Raw genomic sequence first — 18,724 nt, 5'->3', positions numbered from 1 at the left:
CCTTCCAGGACTTGTACATATTTAGCCTATTCAAATTATTTGTATGCTTTACAATTAGTATGCAAAAGATCGGTCTGGAAATGTTTTAGTACCAGAAGTGGTTCATTAAATGTTTCTACTTTAGAATATAGTGTTGTTTCTCAATTAGTTGAGAAAACGATAGGCAGTTTAATCTGTGATGCTAAAACTTGTAAGCTTGAATCAAGTACAATTTGCACAAATTAGAAATTTTAATCAAATTAGACTCACCTGAAATTAAAATTGTTTAATGTGTAATTTAGTTTTTGTTTATATCGGACGTTCCAATAAAATTTTATTTAAAACTGCAACTTCATTCAAACCACAAGTGCAGTGTAGTGTGTCAGTGTGACAAGTCCTTACATTTTCATTGCCGGAAACTTAATTGTGCCTGGGGCGCTGCGATGTTGTCAAATTAAGTTAAAAGTCACTACCTCCTCTTAATAAAAATGTGGCTCTTTGAAGATACTCGGTCACTCGGGGACATAAAAGAAGACGATCATATTTTATGAGCCGTTCGTCTTCGCTCTCCTATTGGCCGCTCCCCTAACTACGACGTCTCAAGGTCTTCTCTAATTGGTCAGTTTTCAACAAGGGCTCTCGAGCGGAAAAAGAACCCGTGCTGTGATTGGACAATCCCGCTGTCTGGTTGGTGGATTTGTAAAAACGGATACATCTGCGAGTCGCTGTAGGGCGCCGTCCGGCATGCCTTGTTTACGGTGAGGTTGGAATACTAGCCTGCGGTTGAGCTAAACGTTTTTGGTAAGTTTGTTTTGTGTGATTTAGCCTTAATATCGACATGCAACTAAACTACGAAACGAGGATATGTGTAGTTACCCCATTGAAATCACATGAACGTTAGAGGAGATGACAGCTCCCGGCTACGGCTATTCCCTGGTGCGGAAACTGTATATTACACTGTGTGTGAATATTGGCGTTAGCCGAACCATACAGTGCTCACGGCGTTACAATACAGCTCTGCTAAAATGTAGCAAAAGTGTTTCACTTACGCACTTTTGATGATAGCCGTTGAATGAAACACGCTATTGTTGGCGGATGTAAACAAAACGTAACGTTAGCTCACATATAAAAGTTTGAATATGAAACAGTGTTCATTCCAGCATTTAGACCTCGATCAGTTTTAATCGAACCGCCGCTTCCATTTGATTAAAACCATTGACTGAAATTAGCGCTTTTCTGTTTAATTAGCCATAAAATCTGGTTTATTTTTTATTATCTCAGATATCAAGGTTATTAAAAACGATGAAATGTTAGCCAGCCTCACGCTAACGGACGAGTAACGTTAAGTGTAAGTGAACCAACGTTGACAATAATGTGCCAACGACAAGCAAATACAAAAAACGAGTGTTTATTGTGACCCCCCCCCAACCAAATTATTGTAACGTTTCTCGTTTTAAAATCACCGTCTCAGTCTTAAGTAACCTTACTGTTTAAAACTAACATTTGCACCATAGCCAGTAACCTCCACCATACTTTACAGTCACGGGCCCACCATACATTTTATTAATTCCGTTCCATACTCCCAGAGAAAATTGCACATGACTTGAGAAAAACGTGTAAATCCTTTTTTAAGATATCGCACCCTTTTTATTGACTTCATGAAAGAGGTTCCTTTTAACAACGTTGACAGTACTTGTGTGTTTATCTACTCTAAGTCAAATTCCCCATAGTCTTACATATACAGTTCAACTGTTGTTTGACTCCTGTCCACCTGCGAAATGTTTTTTAATCTTTACTCAGTCTTATCTCTCGTTTTTCCTAACCTTTGTTACATCACACAAATTTATGTTTTTCTGTGTTCTCTTTATAGGACTAAAACTATTAGTCGTTTAATAAATTAGTTGATCTACAGAAATTCAATTATACACGTTTTTGCTAATCGAATAATTGTTAAAGATAATTTTCAAGCAAATATGCCAAATTTACAATTCTCTAATTCCAGTTTTTCAACTGGGAGGATTTGATGCCTTTTATATAGTAGTAAACTAAAATTTCTTTGGGTTAAAGGATGTGGCTACTATTTTTACATTTCAGAATAAACCCCCATCACAGAAAACAGAAAAGTAAGTGAAACGTTGTTTTTAAGACCTATTTGGAAGTACTGTCATATTGATATGATACCCCGCATGTTTGTTTTTTCCCCCGTTGTACAGAGAAGGACAGACAAGGAGAGGAAGAGAGAGCAAGGGGATGTTGACTTATCCCTCTGACTCGCTCCCTCAGATAGTTTGTCCAATGGATCAAGATGCTATTCCCCCAAACCGTTTCTGTAGTGCACCTCCCCACAGTGAACCTTCACCACCTCTCCTCCCCCTTTCCTCCATCACTCCCAGGTATAGTTGTCCTGGCACCTTTTGCTTTCTTTTGCTGTAGTTTTTTCCCCTCTTTGCTTTTTGACACATTTAATCCCTTGTGGTTGGAGCGATTAAGGATTTGCAGACACTGCTATGGGACTTTAGACAATACCTGCTGAATGGTTACTTTGTAACTTTGTTAAAATTTGTTGGTCATAAGATGAATATTGGTTCCAGTTCGGATGATGTATTTTTAAACAATTTTGCCGCTAATACAGACAAGGGAAGTCCAGAGCCGATTCAAAGGCATTGGCGCTAAAGTAAAGCAGATCAAAATCCGATCATTTCTTTAATCAACTCTGCTTTTGTCCATCCATCTCAGTCTGCTTAATGACATCTAGGCTCTGCAGTGCAGCAATTAACTGCATATCCAAGTGAAAATTAGAACATGACAATGTGAAAATTTATTTGGTTACACCAGGGAGTGACTCCGTTCTGACACCCAGGTTGGCAAAATACACAAATACACTGTTTTGTTATCTCTTTTTTCTTATTAGCAAAGCAGAGTGTTCAAAACATTCAGCTAGCAGCTTCTCATTTTTAGCCGGGATTGCCCAATGCTTTCGACAGCTAAACTGACAGCTGGCGGCAGGTCATATCTGCTCTCATTGCTTAACATTAATTCTGTTTGTAACTTGATGGCAGACCAAAATAAAACTTGGCTGCTGTTGTCTGGTTTGTGTGCTCTCTGTAGCCAGTGTCTCTACTCTTCCAAAGGTTGGAGAAGCATCATTCTGTATCTGCACAACCACAAGTGGACTAAGTGTTTTTGTTGTCTCAAAAGCTCAGGCATACGTCCTCTTTCCAGCTGTTTGCTTCACATCAATTTTAGGAGTTGCATTCTTCCAGTTAAACTTTCATCCATATCATATCAGTAATTTCAGATCATCAACTTTATAGTTTTGATTTAGGACCTTCAGTATTTCGATAAATTAGGTTATTAAGAATAAGGTAAGCCAAATGTAGAAGAGTATATCTGGTAATTAAGTTTGTTAGATGCATGTTTAATCAACATTACAGCATCAGCGGAGGCCCATTTGTAAAGGATTTGGGTTTGGGATCAGGGCCAAAAATTACTTGATTGGGACATTGCTAATACAGATACTTATGGATCGTGCATCTTTAAGACTTATATTGCTGTTTATTCCTCACTGTATTTGATTTTCTGATATATTTTTTTCCCTAAACATTCACAGCTGTGCGAATGATGGAATATCTGGACATAGAAGGAGTGGCCGCATTCAAGAGATCAGAGCGCAAACTCCCAAAAAGCAGAGCAATACAGTCAGCCGAGCAGCTCAGAAACCGTCCAGACAGAATCCGTCCCCCACAAAGAGCAAAAGAGAGAGAGCGAACATGGTACGAGTAACACTTAAATAAAATCTTGTTTAAGTTTCCAATAATCGAATGAGTCACTGCTCATGCATCTCTCTGATTGGTAGGTACAAGTGTCACAGTCTAAGCAGAGAAGAGTTGAGGGCGCACATGTGCACGAGAAACAGAATGAGGTCAGTTACATCTTTCCTCACTTTAGATGTTCTCACACTCGCCCTGCTCTGTGTCTCTGTCGGTCTCTCAGTCTCTGACAGATTGTCGGCATTCACTTGATGGTATTTTTCATGTGATAAAGCTTTTGGTATCTAATCTGTTTGTGCAGCATCTGTATTGTATGGCTGTGTATGTCAACATTGGAGACCTGTACAGTGAACAGGGTGTGAGGGTTAATTGGGTGATTTTAATCCTCCTTCACGGTCTGCTGCATTCGACACAGACAAGCAATCGAGCGTCTTAATGTGACCCAGTAATGCACAAACATGATACAATGAAGAATGCGATGTGTCTTTTTTGTCTCTCCCTTGTCGTAGAAATTTCTGAAGGTTATTCAGAATCACTGTTTCAGAATCGGCACAAGTGACTGAATAGGTCAACTGGCTGTTATGAGTACCGAACTCCCTCATCCTTTTTATTTGCAAATAAATTCCAATTTATGCAAGAAAGGATTTGGTTGATTTGACACAAATTGCGATTTAGATATGTAATCATGAATGCACAATGCTTTGTTTGATTTTGATTAAAATGTCTTTTCTTTTTTAAATGCAAAATGAGCTGTTTTCACAAACTGCAGCATGTTAGCAGTTTCTTGTTGGTAGGATTAGCAGCTCAGATGGCATCAATGCTCAGTCAAACAGTATTTACATTTCTTAAATCAACTGTTTATATGTTTATTTTGCAGGATGAATTTGATATTAGTTTTGCAGCAGAACGCCCAAATAGGTAAGTGTTAAAGCTAATGTTACTTAGCTTGTGTGGTCCTAATAATCATTTAGTTTAAAGTGTTTGCTTAAACCAGGGGAAGGCAACTTGCAGCTTGCTCGCTGCATGCTGCTTATTTGGTCCTCTCCAATGGCTCCCTGCAGATTTGACAACAAATTGAATGGAAAAAAGCAACTGTTTATTTTTTAACAGTTTAGCTTTCATTTATTGTAGTTGTAGGTCTGATTTTTTTACATACTCCCGCTGCAGCCTATACATCAAATAAAAAAAGGTTTAAACATTTTGCCAACTTAAATGTGCTTTCTACTAATATGGCCTGGTGGCTTTTGCCTAATTATATTTAAAGAACAGTTATTTGTGTGATGCAGGCGGGGTTCATGTAGTCTTTTATATGAACTACAATACCAAGCCAGAGGAAAAGGTGCATAGATGTGTTTTGTGAACAGAGAAATAGAGAGTGGTTGGAAATTATATGTAGGTGTTTTTATGTGACATGAAAACACTGTTTCCACATGTGTTCTGAAAGTCTAATTTACCTTTCCATTTGTTTTAACAGACAAAAGAACCAGAAAAGCCTACAAAAGAAACCCAATGTCTCTGCTGCAGAAAATGTAGTTGAGCAGTTTGCTGTCGATACCACACAGAATCTTGACACCACTAAATCCGACATGGATACATGCAGCAGATTGGCTGTTGGGCACTCTGTTGAAAACGCATCTGCCCCGAAGGGATGGGTGATTGGCCCCTTGTTTCAGTCACTGAAGTCGAAGATGGCTAGTTTCACAGAGATAGTTATGAGTCCTGTTAAACTCTTCAGAGCAAGTAGTCCCCCACCATTCATGGACCAGCCAGACAAACTGGATGAGTGTGAGCTACAAGCAGATGGAACGCCTGATGTCGAACTCTCGGAGCCAAGCGACATGTTTCATCCAGAAGCACAAAGTGAGAGTGGTAATCAGGACACTGACGCGAATCTGCTGAGGTTCCATGAAGTAGAAGGTACCCAAAACGCAAAAACTGTCACTCCTAAATATTCAAAAAAATTATCGTTTGATGTGGAGTTTCCAACAAACAGCTCTGACCGTGCAGATGAATGTTCAATAACTCAGAAGGAACAAAACTCGCCTGATTCTGTGCCTTTGCAACACAGTCCTTTACCCTGCACCATTTCTGAAGAAGTTTCAGAATGTGTTGCGCCGGTTATTAAGTCCTCTGTGCTGTTACAGGCCTCTGACACTTCAAGTGCCTCACATGAATCTAAGTTAAAGATGTCCTGTGCTATGGAGGACACGAAAGACGAACTACCTGTCCGGTTGAAACCACTGCCAAGGAAATGTACAGGAAATAGATCTGGAGTAAGCAAAATTACCTCTAAGACTTCATCATGTAAAATAAAAAAGGAAGCGTCTGAGCCAGAGGTTAGCAATGAGCAGGTTTCTCAGATAAATTCAAACAAAGCTGACCTAAGTGATATTGACAGAACAATGTCATTATCTTCCTCAGTCCTCTATACTAAGTTGGACACCGACTGTCCTCAGCCTAATGGTGATGGCGATGGTAGGAAAATAGGACGTTTGGTTCGCAGACGCCACAAGAATAACTTAAATGACAGTGCTAATGGAAAGACAATGAAGCCTGTGTTGGATGCTCAGCAGCCAGAGTCTCACTTGAACCCTGAAACTTATTCAGCAACAGGTCTTGGGAGAGCAAAGAGGGGTCTGAAACTGGAGTGTCATTCCCAAGACTTTGTAAAGAGGATGAGATTGACAGCAGATAAATGTACAAAGGATACCAAAACACAAGAGCGATTAAATGTGGCTTTAGGTAGTGGCATATCGAGACCACTGATAAAGGAAGTTGTGTCAACAAGTACCATTGTAGATAAGGAAGTAACACCGAAGCCTGCTCCAAGAAGACAAGCTTCAACAAGAGCAAATAAGAAAGGACAAGATGTAAGAGAAATGCTTAATACGATAAATGAAACCATGTTAAACACACAGAGTGAAAGTTCCTCTGATGCGGTGTTGGATTGCTCACTGGATAAAAGCAGTGCAATGTCAGAGATCAAACAGAAGAGCGGCAGCACGGTAAAGCCTGGTGGCTCCTGCAAAAGACTGACGGGAGGAATAGGTCTTGATAAACCTGAAGTGAACACTGATAACAGTATGGATCTGGAAACCACCATGGCTATCACGTCTACAAAACAAACCGAGAAGGAACCATTGTCAGAAGTCCACGTCCGTCCGCATATAAAGCAGCTCCCGAACACAAAAGAGTGCAGGAATATCAATACGAAGCCACGGAAACGGAAATCGCCAAACCAAGCGAGTTCAACTCCAGAATTGGACAGCACTTTGGTTTCTACCTCACCAGCACTATCAGTTGAGACTTTAGAAGTCACACACACAAATCTTAATTCCTCTGAGCATGTTCAGAAAGAGGAGAGCGTGAAAAAGGCACTGAATCAACCGTCCAAGAGACCCAGAAAGGGTTTCAGAGGTGCTGTTCCATCATCTGCGTCGTTTGGGAGTCAAGAGACGGAGCAAAGTATCAATAACCTTCATTTAGCAACCAAAGAAAACAAGCTTAAAGAAGGCAAAGGAAAAGTCTCAACAGACCCTGTTTATTTTGAAATGACACCATTTGAAGGAAATCAACAACCAAGTGCTTCACCATCCCAACCGAATTTAGATTGTTTTGTACAATTAGATAATGAAACAAAGCATATCATCGATGAGAACGTATTGAGTGCTACTTCTGTGTCAAATGAGGTATTTCCCACTGACACTGCATCCAGTATCAACAGCAGCTTTAGGCTACGCTCTAGTGCAAGAAGGGTTAACATTAAGCCAAGGAGAGCAGATAACCAAAGGAGGAAATGCAGGGTTTTGCATAGCAGGACACGTAAAGATGAAGAGGGGACAAACTCCGTAACTATGGACGATGCCGACTTAGCTACAACGAGTTCAGGGTCAGCAGAAAAAAGCTCAGCGAGGTCCCTGCTGCGCAGCTACTCTTGCCCAGAGATCCCCACCCTCCGTCACCATGACACACCCTGGGCTTCTTCTTTGCATTCACCCCACCACAGCAGGACTCACGCACCACACCACCACCAGTCTTCTCACACTCCTGTACATCATGTCCACAAATCCCTGCGTCGGGCTCGTCGACACACGGTCTGCAGTGTAGAGGTGGAGAGGGAGATCGCCCCTCTCTGCCTTCGTAAGGAGGTGTACCCTTCCAGGAGATCTCTCCCGTATGACAGAGCCACCCAACACCTGTCTCCATGTCTTGCACTTTCTCCCAGCACTTCCCTTTCAGCGCTGGCTACTTGTTTCCTTTCAAGCCCCCTGGCTTTCCTGTCTAAGAAAGTTGACGGCAGAGGAGCTTCCGCCAGCCCCAGCACTTCCAGTCACGTTTCCTCTCCGATCTCCTCTTCCTCTGTATCACCATTGATGTTCCCCCAAAGAAGTGACTCCTCTAGTTCTTCGTTTGACTACAGTAGCGGGTAACACGCTTTTTAAAAAATGTTGATGATGTTTTATGATAATGCCAATGCCAATATTTTTAGGGCTGTGCTTATATTAACTATTTGCTTTTTTGCAGTGGGAATCCCTTGGAGTGTGAGATGGAGAGAAGACGGCAGAGTGAAGAGGAGGATGATGGCGAGGACACAAGCTCATCCAGTCAGGAGTTTGAAGATGTCGGGTTGAGAGAAGAAAAGGCTTTGTCTGATTCTGAAATCAAGGTAAAAACATTAATTTACTAAATAACACAAAGTTACTATGCATCATTTTATGTTGAATTCCTTTAGATTTTTGGAATGTGCATGAAACTAAAATCAGCAGTTTCAAGACCTGACACACATAGATAAAACAACTTCATATGTAGCGCAGATTACCTAGTTATACATTTGTAATATACTAAGCACTATCTATTTACAGACACAAAACTCCATAGTACACTACACTGCAAACTGTCACCTTGGTGGTAATTCAGTTAAATATTTATGGGAGCTTAGTCTAGTGTTCAGACTCTGTTTAACTGTCTTCTGCATGATAACTTGTCCAACCCCTAGTGTTTATCGTCTGTATGTGCTTGCTTTTGTAAACTTTTTATTATTTTTTTTGTTCTGATGTGTACATGTAAAATTCCTACCTCTAAATTTACATTTTAAACTACAGTTGCCAGTTTAGGAGGTATATTTAGGTAACACAAATGCAGTCAAAAGCCAAGCAATAAATCATTCCTTCAGAAAGGTATGATGTTCAGGATTTTTAAAAACAGTTTGAGGGGTGTTCCATTATATTTCTTAATAGCAAGAGGTGTTTTAACAAAAACATTTAAAGACTTAAAAACTGCTTTTTACAGAGGTATTGAGCTTAGATCAAGGACATAAATTGTATTGCATAGCATTAGCATTAAAAATACCCCTGTTTGATTGCGCTGCATCACTGAGAAGCCTGCAGTCTACACCTTGTGTTGGGACTGTGTTTAATAAAGAGATTTTGTATTTTAGCACAACTTTAAAAATTAATATATTTCAGTTACAAATTGATGTAGATTTGATCATGTTTTATATATGTATAATGATTCTCAGTTGTTAAAGCTCTTGTCATGATGCTACTTGTTCCATGGTCACTCTGTCAGAGCTGATATGTTGTTAACCATGGAGTTAGTTTGCAATGTTTTTGTTTTTCGGTGTTTTTTATTTCTGTAGAATTATACTTTTGTCACAACTACATTTTGTACAACTTTTACATTGATATGGGTAACCAATCCTTATTCATCATCACAGGTGGTGCAAAAGAATGAGGAACGAGGAAAGGTGTCGTCTATTAGAATTCGGAAAACTTTACCCAAACCTCTGAACAATCTGACACCCATGGGCCTGCCCAGACCCATCAGGTAAATATGAGTCTGACCCCCAGGGTTGAGAATGTGCGTGTAAGCCTCTCATTGGCTGCCTGTTTCAGACTGAATTCTCCTCTCCCTCTAATTCCTGCGTTACCATTTTCAAAACCCCAGTCGCTGCTTGACACAGGTTTCGCAGACCTGTCCCAAATCTACCTCCACACTTCATTTTAGTTCTGTGTATGAAACGACTACAGCTACTTCTTTGCTAGCAACATACACACTAAAAGATATTTTTAATATTTTATCTGGTGTTTTCTGTTGTGGTCATTAGCCATTTTAATGCTAGGGCTCGCCTCCCCTTGTGCAAAAGTTTGTTCCAGACCTCGGGAACAGTATTTGTGAATTATTAATTTCAAACCCAGAGGTCCATATTCTTGCTTTTTTTGTAGTTATTGTTACTTTTTAGTTCATCTCACAGGCTAGATGAGCAAATGTTGCTGGCTCAGATGTCAGTTGGTCTTGTATCATATGTGTTTTAATGCATTTTTTTTTTTTAAAAAAAAAAAGAACTCACCAAATTGATGCATCACAGATATTTTCTTTTTTTTTGCTTGTTGCAGCCCAGAGGAATTCCAATTTATACTTAACTTATTTGCTCTATAATCACTGAATATGCTGTATGCTGCATTTATTTAAGCACTCATCACTTACCAAAGGGCCTCACTAATTGTATCTCTGCTTCATTGCTGAACTCAGCAAATCAAAAGGACAACTTTTGTTGCTTCCCCGTAAGCAAGATAAGGAAGTAAAGGGAGAAAGACAGTTACTGTATCTAGGGCTGTACCTGCCACAGGTTATTCCTTTAAAAAACTAAATCATGGCAAATGCTGAGGTAAGAAAGATAAAATGTTGTAATTGTAATTCTTTCTTGTTTAGTACCTAAAGAAACTGTGTTATTTACTTGTATGTTAAATAGTGAAAATGCAGCAAGTTCAAATGGAAAGCTTAAGCAACCTGTCTGGCTTACCGAACACTGGGTCAAATGCAAAGGTTTTTAAGGTATTTAAAGATTCAGCCTTTAAGTAAAATAACTTATGTTCTGATTAAAAGTATACAAAATCAAAACATAAAAAACATGCGACACATGCCATAAATTACGTTAGCGTTTGAAAGTAGGGCAAATTCTATTGATACACACTTTGCCCTAATGCTGAAAATGAATTTATGTCAGTGTCAGTACATGTCTGTTGTCTATTGAACACTCTTTGATCAATATTCAGACTAATTGCAACACTGTTTTTTCCCTTGTGTTACACCACAGGCTGAAAAAGAAGGAGTTTAGTTTGGAAGAAATTTACACCAATAAGAATTTCAGCAAACCCCCTGAAAGGTAAGGTCCATATTACAACACTAACTGTAAACATATATGATATGATTTACATAAACACAAAGACACACACACACACAATAGGTATATCACAACGATTAACAAGTCCAGAGTCCTTAACAAATATATATACAGACGGATGTATAATATTAATAATACTTGTGCAGTTGGTCTTTGACATGACGGAATATTTCATTCACAAAGTGACCGTTTATATGTCAGTTAATCACTGCATAAAGAGAACTGTTTTGCTTGCATGTCTCCATGATAAACAGAGAATCCAAAAATCCTTCTTCATGAGTTGAAGTAATTGGGTAACGCATTTAATAACAGTAAAACTACATCAAAATATCTGTTTACAAACTGTCACACAACAAGTCCCATATATTCAGTCATATGCTCAGTATTTTCCAGACACATGTTTTTGCTAAAAAATTAAGATATAAAACACTTCTTTAAAGTCTCATGAATGTGTGCTTGCAGGGATGCATGTGTTTGAACTATGAGCTCAAATGTATCATGTGCCAAGGCACACTCAGGGTGTGCTACTTTTATGCTGAAATGTTTTAAACAGTAAGGTTCTGGGAAAATGCACATTTTGTGAAGTACTGAACGTACAACTTACTTACTGTTGTTAAATGAGGACCCTGTTTACTTATATCCATCAAGAATGTTCACCTTTTTTGGATTCTTTGTCCACTGTAAGGACATATGAGAAAAATGAAATTTTCTTCATGATTTTAAAGTAACACGTGCTGAGTAATTGAAATACAAAAGGTCTTTTTGCAGGTGATGTATTCCTTTCAGAGAGCCACTGTTCTTTATTTCCTTCATGCACTGCATTGTGGTAGTGTTTTTAGGTTCTTAACTTTGTCACAGGACAAACTCAAAACCTGCTAAGAATTAGTACACAGTATGGATTTGGGATACAACTGAACCATCCAGGCAAAAAAAAAAAGCTCAGTTTGACCAGAGGGTGGCACCAGAGGAAATGTTTTGAATTGGGAAAAGAAAAAAGGGCCATTTGTGCGTCATTAAAAATGATTCACACTCCCTTAACTTCCTGAACTTGTTCATTGATTTGGAATTTGTTACTTGGATTTCAGCCGGCTGGAGACCATATTCGAGGTGCCTCTCAATCGGCGGAATGGATCTGAGTCCTGGTTTGGCCAGAGGCGTGTCAAAAGATTTTTGGAGTTCCTGGATGCCGGCGAGGCCAGAAAACCAAAGAAGCCACTTGCTGGTGCTGGAAAGGGAGGTACATCATCATCCAGGACAAGACGGGGCTTCCCTAAAGATGAGCCGTCCCTCTGTGTACAGGATGTAGACTCACTTCTCTGTGCCAAGCTGGAGCAGCTCAATCTATGGTTGATGCATGATCAGAGAGACAGTTGACAGATGCCTGTAACGGAAATTGTTTGGCAGCCATTAAAAAAAGCACTGCAAGAGACAAAAATTAGACTGTTTCTAATGTGTTTTCTACATGGAGGTTCACATGAGTCTTCAAACTCCTTTTTTGTCAGCACAATCTGCATATGATTGTTGTGGTGACAAGTCATTATTGAAGAATTACTGTTTTATTCTGTAGCATTTATTGAAGAACAGTACATCATAGTACCAGTGTACTGCCTCATAGAAGTTGGTTATAAACGTAGTGGTTAAATGCATTATACAGTAAGTTGCTTTTTTGTCATTCCTGCACTCAAACCCCTGCCGTCCATTTTTACCCCCTGCCAGTTTTCATCTGTAATAAGTGAAACAAAAGCTGACATCTTTGATTTGAATGCTTGTACATTATCATAACATTTTCAGTTTATCTTCAGTCTATCAAATCAAAGAGTAACAAATCCGCACAATCTCCCAGGGTGGGTGGTGACGCTGTTTTTCTTAAAATGACTTTCTTCTTTAAAATGCTAATTCAGAATTCAACAGATTTGTTTTGCACTTTCACGTTTGAAAGAAAGTGTTTTACATGAGTAGGCGTGACTGTGCAGCATTATTGTAAATTAGTCCATAAAGGCAGCTATTTTGTATTAAAAGCTGAATATAACATTTAAACATGCCGGCAAAGAGATTTGTATTCACTGCAGCTAATTTCAAAACTACGTTTCTGTCCACAAATTCTGTGTACAGCCAAGTGCGTCTGCAAGCAGCATGTTTTAATCTTTTTGCTCTGCTCAGTTTTCTGTACACTCCTGTACATCTAATTATCAGTTATTTGTGTTTGTAAATTTTATGGCTGAAGAGGTTTTAGTTGTATATCTTGGAAACAATATGGCACTCCAGAGAGCATTTCTAATCAAAAGTGGAGGTGTCAAGATTCCACTGCTGGTCGGGTTTTATTCCCTGTGGCTCTCTCTGGATTATTCTGTGGTGTCTATATTTGTATTTCATATGTCCAGCAACTTCTTGAGAAACTACCTATTTATGTAATTTTTCTTTTTGGCCAAATTTTTTATGAGGTTGCCTTAACTGCCGTTTTTATGAGGGCGGATCAAAATCCTTCAAGCAACTCAGAGCACAAATGTTTTTCTCGTTTTATTATTAAATTGTTTCTGTTTATATGTTTTTATAAAAGAACAACATGATACATTTGACAGTATAATAAAGATAATATGGTAACAATGCAATAGTGCCATGATAATGCTGGCAACAAGAGCAGGATCTTGTTCTGACAAAGCACTGCCGTGCCATTTTTTTTTTCCAGTAGAGACCCAATCCTTGATGAATAACTTTATGTTGCTAATTTAGATTGACAGATTGAATAATTAATTAACTTTTGTAGTACTTATAAACTGTATATACTATCTAACAATGAGTATGTTAAATTGTAATGGCATTTAGGGTGCAAATGTATTAAGGACTGGGTCATTACCGCGGAGTGACTGCTCTAATCTTTAACATATAATGTATATGTGTCATGTAGTGTCATGTCTCAAACTACAGGTAATGCTGGATTTTATATGGTCATTTAGTTTGGAATTGTCCACATGTTCATATATTGTTAAATAAATATTACAGCATACATAAAAAATGTGAAATTTGTACAGTTTTTGACACTTGTTTTTCAGAGTGGTTATTCCTTGTCTAAAAACATGACATGGTTAAGAGGAAGTGTAAAGCATAAACTGGGACAGCATTCATTTCGTCAGAACAGAAAAGCACTCTTTGTTTTCCACGGAGGTACCAGTGTCTTAATATCTTCATGTACTGTCCACTGTCCGTCTCCATAGACATCCAAAAGTCACTCCTCTGGTCGAGGTTTCATCAAAGTTGATCAGTCTTGCAGTGTAATGAGATATGAGATCAGTGCCATCAGTATTGGAATTGAAGCCAAAATGGAAACCCATGTCACAATGGAGATGATGCTCAATTTTTTTGCCCGTTTTGAAAACTTTGCAGCTCTCTCTGGATCCACTGTTGTCTCAGCCTGTTGAAGTGAGAACAAGAAATTTTAAAATTAAATCAGAGAAAAAAATATGTGAATACAGAATTAAACTATACTGACCACAAATTTTAATGCAACATTTTCATTTTTGCTCCAATTTTTCCCAAGTTTAAATAAAAGGCCTGAGGCTTTTTTATGCACTCAATAGATATGTTTCTCTCAATTTTTGGTCACAAAAATGTTAAAATCCATATTAGTGAGCACCTGTCCTCTCTAAGATTATTCATTCACCTGACAGATGTGACATATGAATATGCTGATGAAATAGAACTTCATGTTAATGTGTTGACCATATTCTTCAGTGTTGTTTCCATGAATTTGGCAGTACATCCACCCAACCTCTCAACCACACACCACATGTAGCCACACCAGCTCGCCACTGCTAAGACTCCAAATATAAGAAATTTGACATTTTCTGAGTCAACTTCTGAAACTTCTAATCTATTCAAAATCATGTTTACAAGCACAAATCTGATAAAAAAAAAAATTAAGAAAGTCACAAAGTATCACTGATAATATATAATGGTTAGTGTGATTTTTGAGCTGCCAAAAGGAGCCCGGGGTCACTAAAAGCCTAAACAACATTTGGGTTAAAGGTGTTACAAAAAACACCCCTTTAAAATCCTTAAAATGAATGTCAGACATGTTTTACAAAAGTAACCTCTTTGTAATAGTGTACATCAAAATCTGTGAACTCTGTTTAACTGAGACCAACTGATAAATCCAGAGTATTTCACAGCAAATCTTCAAATTTTCTCTCAGGGTACTGTCAGCATGAATCATCTATGATTAACCACCACTGACCAGCACAGCCTGTGTGTTTGGTAAACAGGACTCTGTGCAGTTCACTGACACTGTGAACTAATCTTTATGAATGAGATTACATTTTACAAACTGTCACTTTGCTGCAGTTCAGAGCAGCCAGCAGGAATTTGCACCTTTAGGCAATGACTTTAAACTGATAAGTGAAAGAAAAGAGAAGAGCTGGACAATAAACTACCTTGACTGAATTAACTAGAGCCTTGATTCCGATGCAGGAGATCCCACAGATGATGCTGCAGATGGCTAGTTTCCTGTGGTTCGGGTCATGGAAGCGGGAGGCAGCACCCTGTCCACTGGTTAATGGAATTCTAATGTCATTATTTTGTGCGTCGCCTGTTCCTGGGATGGTATTCAGTGGGACCACTTCATCCACCGTTTCATGTGTCTGATGTGATGTAGTCATTTCTGCAAAACACAAGAGAGTGATACTTGTTACTAACACCTCTTTTGACTGACTAATGTGCAAATGAGTGCTAGAAAGCAAAGGAAAGTGACTGCTTCGTGGTTTGAAGTTTGTTCGCAGCTGATAGAATGGTTTGTTTTTGCAGATAAAGACACATTTAAAGAACTGGTTTCACCCTTTGTGTAAGGGCAAGCCCTGCTTGGATAAATGTTTGGATAGTTAAAATTTGTATACCTTAAAGCTTCAGGTCTGTAAGCATTACATACTGTATGTTTTCTTTTTAAGAATATTGTACAGACACAATGAGACAGACTCTCGCTGACCACACAGATTGTATTTGATCTTTCCTCTTTCATGCTCCTGTTACATTCTGAAAATAATAGCTCTTTAATGTCACAATGTCAGAGTCTCCCTTTATTATTAAACTTGCAGAATACTGGTATAACCCTGCATTTATTTTGACAACACACAGCTGTACTATAGACTGTACCTGAACTGTATGCCCTGTTTTTTAATAAGTGTTCATAAAGAACCAAAACTCCTTCAGAGAGGCATGTTTTTTTGGTTTGATTACAATTGACTGTTTGATTTGATTTGATTTAAAGAATTAATTATAAATGATCACCCATTTCTGTGTCACACCTTCTTAGTCGACTTAATTTCAACTTTATTACCACAAGTTTTACACTTCTATTTGGAATTTATGGTTAATTAACCTTATTTACATTAAATTATACCTCATTTTTCAGCAAACAAAATTATTAATTATTTTCACTATGATTAGGATCAGAGAAACAAAGTGACCCCCTCTTAAACCTGGCCCACATATTTCTTGTACTCCACAATCAGTCTAAACATAATTCAGGTGTCAACATGGTCCAAAGGGAGTATCAGACATTTGAAAGGTTGTAAAGCGTTTGAACTTGGTCTCCTTGTGAATAATTCTGTAACTTCTTCCTGACTGTCTAAGCGGTGCACGCCACTGCTGTGAATTATGATATAAACACAGGTATGTGTTCTCAAGTTGCCCTTGTGACCTCTGTTTACCTTGTATACATGAGCGCTTTGACCTACTGACCTGGTGTTTACAGTCAAGAGCAAGACAATTCTACGTTAAATATTTTAAAGGAAGTGTTCCCTACAAGTCGAAACATGTTCTTCAAATATATTCACACAGTATGTTCTCTCCAGTGAGCCTGGGAATTTCTCTGAAGAGAGTATTTCCGTTAAACAGAAAGTACTAAACACAAAGTACCTTCTGAATGGTGTAATATAGCATAGTATGTCGCATGTTCCTGTGAAAAACAAAAAATCTGGAAAAACTTGTACGATCGCAAATTTGAAAACTTCATGCTTGGCTGGCAAGTTGTCATGACGACATGAGATATGAAATGTAGTTTATCTTACCTCTGATTTGATCAAAGCGCGGTAGGCAGCATGCCAGTGTACTCTGCGTGTTTGTTACTTTGGCAATCTGCAGACAGTGGGACTGGGTTAATACTACTTTAATGCTGCACGGGCCTGTGAATCATTTGTAGCAAGAAACTTGATGTTTCTCGTCTGTGCAGATTACAAAATGTTAGAATGATTCAGAAAGTTTCTGTTCTTTGAAAGAAGTTCTTAAAGGTGGCTCTCAAAGACAAAAGGGAAGTTAAAACTTGCAAAAAGAATATCTAATAAACACGATGTTACACTCAAAACACAAATAAACCTCATTTAAGTGTTAAGTTCTTATTTTAAAGTACAAACCTGATCAAATAGAAAAGTCTCTGATCCTCAGTCTGAGTCCTTCAGAGACACAAGTGATTTCTTAGTTTGCTCAGATCCACAGAGGAAAGGTAGGTGCTTTGTCTTCTTGTCCCTGAAACAAAACTCCAATTTAAGATGACAGCTGCCACATAATTCTTCTTCCTTTGGATATGAAGTTTTCTGTTAAGATTTCCACGTGTTTATCCAAACACCACGGCTGATAAAAGACAACAGCTCCGAGGCCCAACCTGTCCCTGTGAAAAGCTAGTGCCATATAAGTTGTTGAATGACAGGACTGAGGAGTGAAACTCTGTGTGAAACTTCCACGCCCATACTGTGCAGGCTGTGTCCTTTTCTGTCTTGCCCTCCCACACATACTATTACTCATACACTGTTCACTCAGTCACTTCAGTCCTCATATCCTGTTCCTTGTAATCGCAGTTTAAGCTTCCTCTCTTCTTCTTCTTTGGTCACAATTTTTACACACTGTACAGTGTTGCAACCTTTCCCTCACTTCTTTCCAATGCAGCATTCCAGAGGACTTCAGAGAAGGTGTGTCAGCACTTGTCTCGCCTTGAGGTGAAACAGCCACAGATTCCAAACTGCCTCATTGTCTTTTAAATGCATCTTGGAAGAATAAACAGAGCTTGTGTTTTTTATCTTTCATTCATTAGCTTTTTGATCAATCACGGCATGGTATATCATTTTGAAGCACACACTCTTCTCTTGGGCCGTACAGGCTTCTTCTTGCTCCTCATAAGTTTTTCCAGTCACCTGCCATCCCTGTGCTTTATGACCCACAGATAAGAAATATTTACTCCCCCTTCGCTCGGTGATGGATGACTACCTGACTGCATATTTTCAGACCTGACGCCACCCATTGTGCACTCTACCCGTCATCACAGACAGCTGGATCTTTCCTCATTGTGACAAAGAAGCATGGTTGGGATTCGGTCATTGTGGCTCATATAGTCTTTATTAATTAATTATCATGACAGGTGTACTCCTTTGTGTTTAAAGAAAGTAGAACAAAGATAGCTGACACCCATGAAGCCAAGTACAAAATTCAAGGGACGCAGGAAACATATGAAACTGAGGGTTTAGGGTTTAGTCTCTTCCCAGGTGATTCCTTACACATATACATATACATATACATATACATACATAAGCTATACATATAAATATAAATTATTTATATGTATATATATGTAATACATATAATTTTTTTCTAATTTATTGCTACAATATGTCTATAAATACCTGTAGCTAGGTGGGTGTAGTCAGCGTCATAAATTCTTGTCCAATAAACTTTATCATAAGATTAATATCCAATATCAATGCGTCTCTGTTGACGTATAAATTGGAGCCCCGCCTTTAACTCCTATTCAGCC

General features: G+C 38.6%; 1 protein-coding gene and 1 long non-coding RNA gene across 7 annotated transcripts; one reads left to right on the top strand and one right to left on the bottom strand.

Moving 5' to 3' along the window:
* Positions 1 to 636: 636 nt before the first annotated feature.
* prr14 (proline rich 14) lies at positions 637 to 13,945 on the top strand. Of its 5 annotated transcripts, XM_042504390.2 has the most exons (11): positions 657 to 780; positions 2,074 to 2,102; positions 2,193 to 2,372; positions 3,590 to 3,752; positions 3,836 to 3,901; positions 4,627 to 4,667; positions 5,224 to 8,175; positions 8,274 to 8,415; positions 9,466 to 9,575; positions 10,846 to 10,914; positions 12,018 to 13,945. In XM_042504390.2, exons 3-11 carry the CDS (start codon positions 2,230 to 2,232, stop codon positions 12,304 to 12,306), a joined length of 3,975 nt encoding a protein of 1,324 aa, XP_042360324.2. In that variant the 5' UTR covers positions 657 to 780; positions 2,074 to 2,102; positions 2,193 to 2,229; the 3' UTR covers positions 12,307 to 13,945. The 5 variants fall into 5 exon arrangements, with proteins under 5 accessions (XP_042360323.2, XP_042360326.2, XP_087925151.1 ...); XM_042504389.2 differs by lacking the exon at positions 2,074 to 2,102 and having other exon boundaries at positions 637 to 780; XM_088069025.1 differs by lacking the exon at positions 2,074 to 2,102 and having other exon boundaries at positions 654 to 780; positions 2,263 to 2,372.
* On the bottom strand, positions 13,437 to 17,838 carry LOC121956259 (uncharacterized). Of its 2 annotated transcripts, XR_006106687.2 has the most exons (4): positions 17,334 to 17,838; positions 16,992 to 17,058; positions 15,360 to 15,586; positions 13,437 to 14,341 (listed from the first exon to the last, which is right to left on the bottom strand). It is a non-coding gene; the product is annotated as an uncharacterized LOC121956259 (long non-coding RNA). The 2 variants fall into 2 exon arrangements; XR_006106686.2 differs by lacking the exon at positions 16,992 to 17,058 and having other exon boundaries at positions 17,334 to 17,797.
* Between the last annotated feature and the right edge of the window lie 886 nt (positions 17,839 to 18,724).

The sequence above is a fragment of the Plectropomus leopardus genome, chromosome 18 (genome assembly GCF_026936395.1).
Source record: "Plectropomus leopardus strain MGB_pleo_1.0 chromosome 18, ASM2693639v1, whole genome shotgun sequence".
NCBI lineage: Eukaryota > Metazoa > Chordata > Actinopteri > Perciformes > Serranidae > Plectropomus > Plectropomus leopardus.
This window is presented reverse-complemented; position numbering and strand designations above follow the sequence as displayed.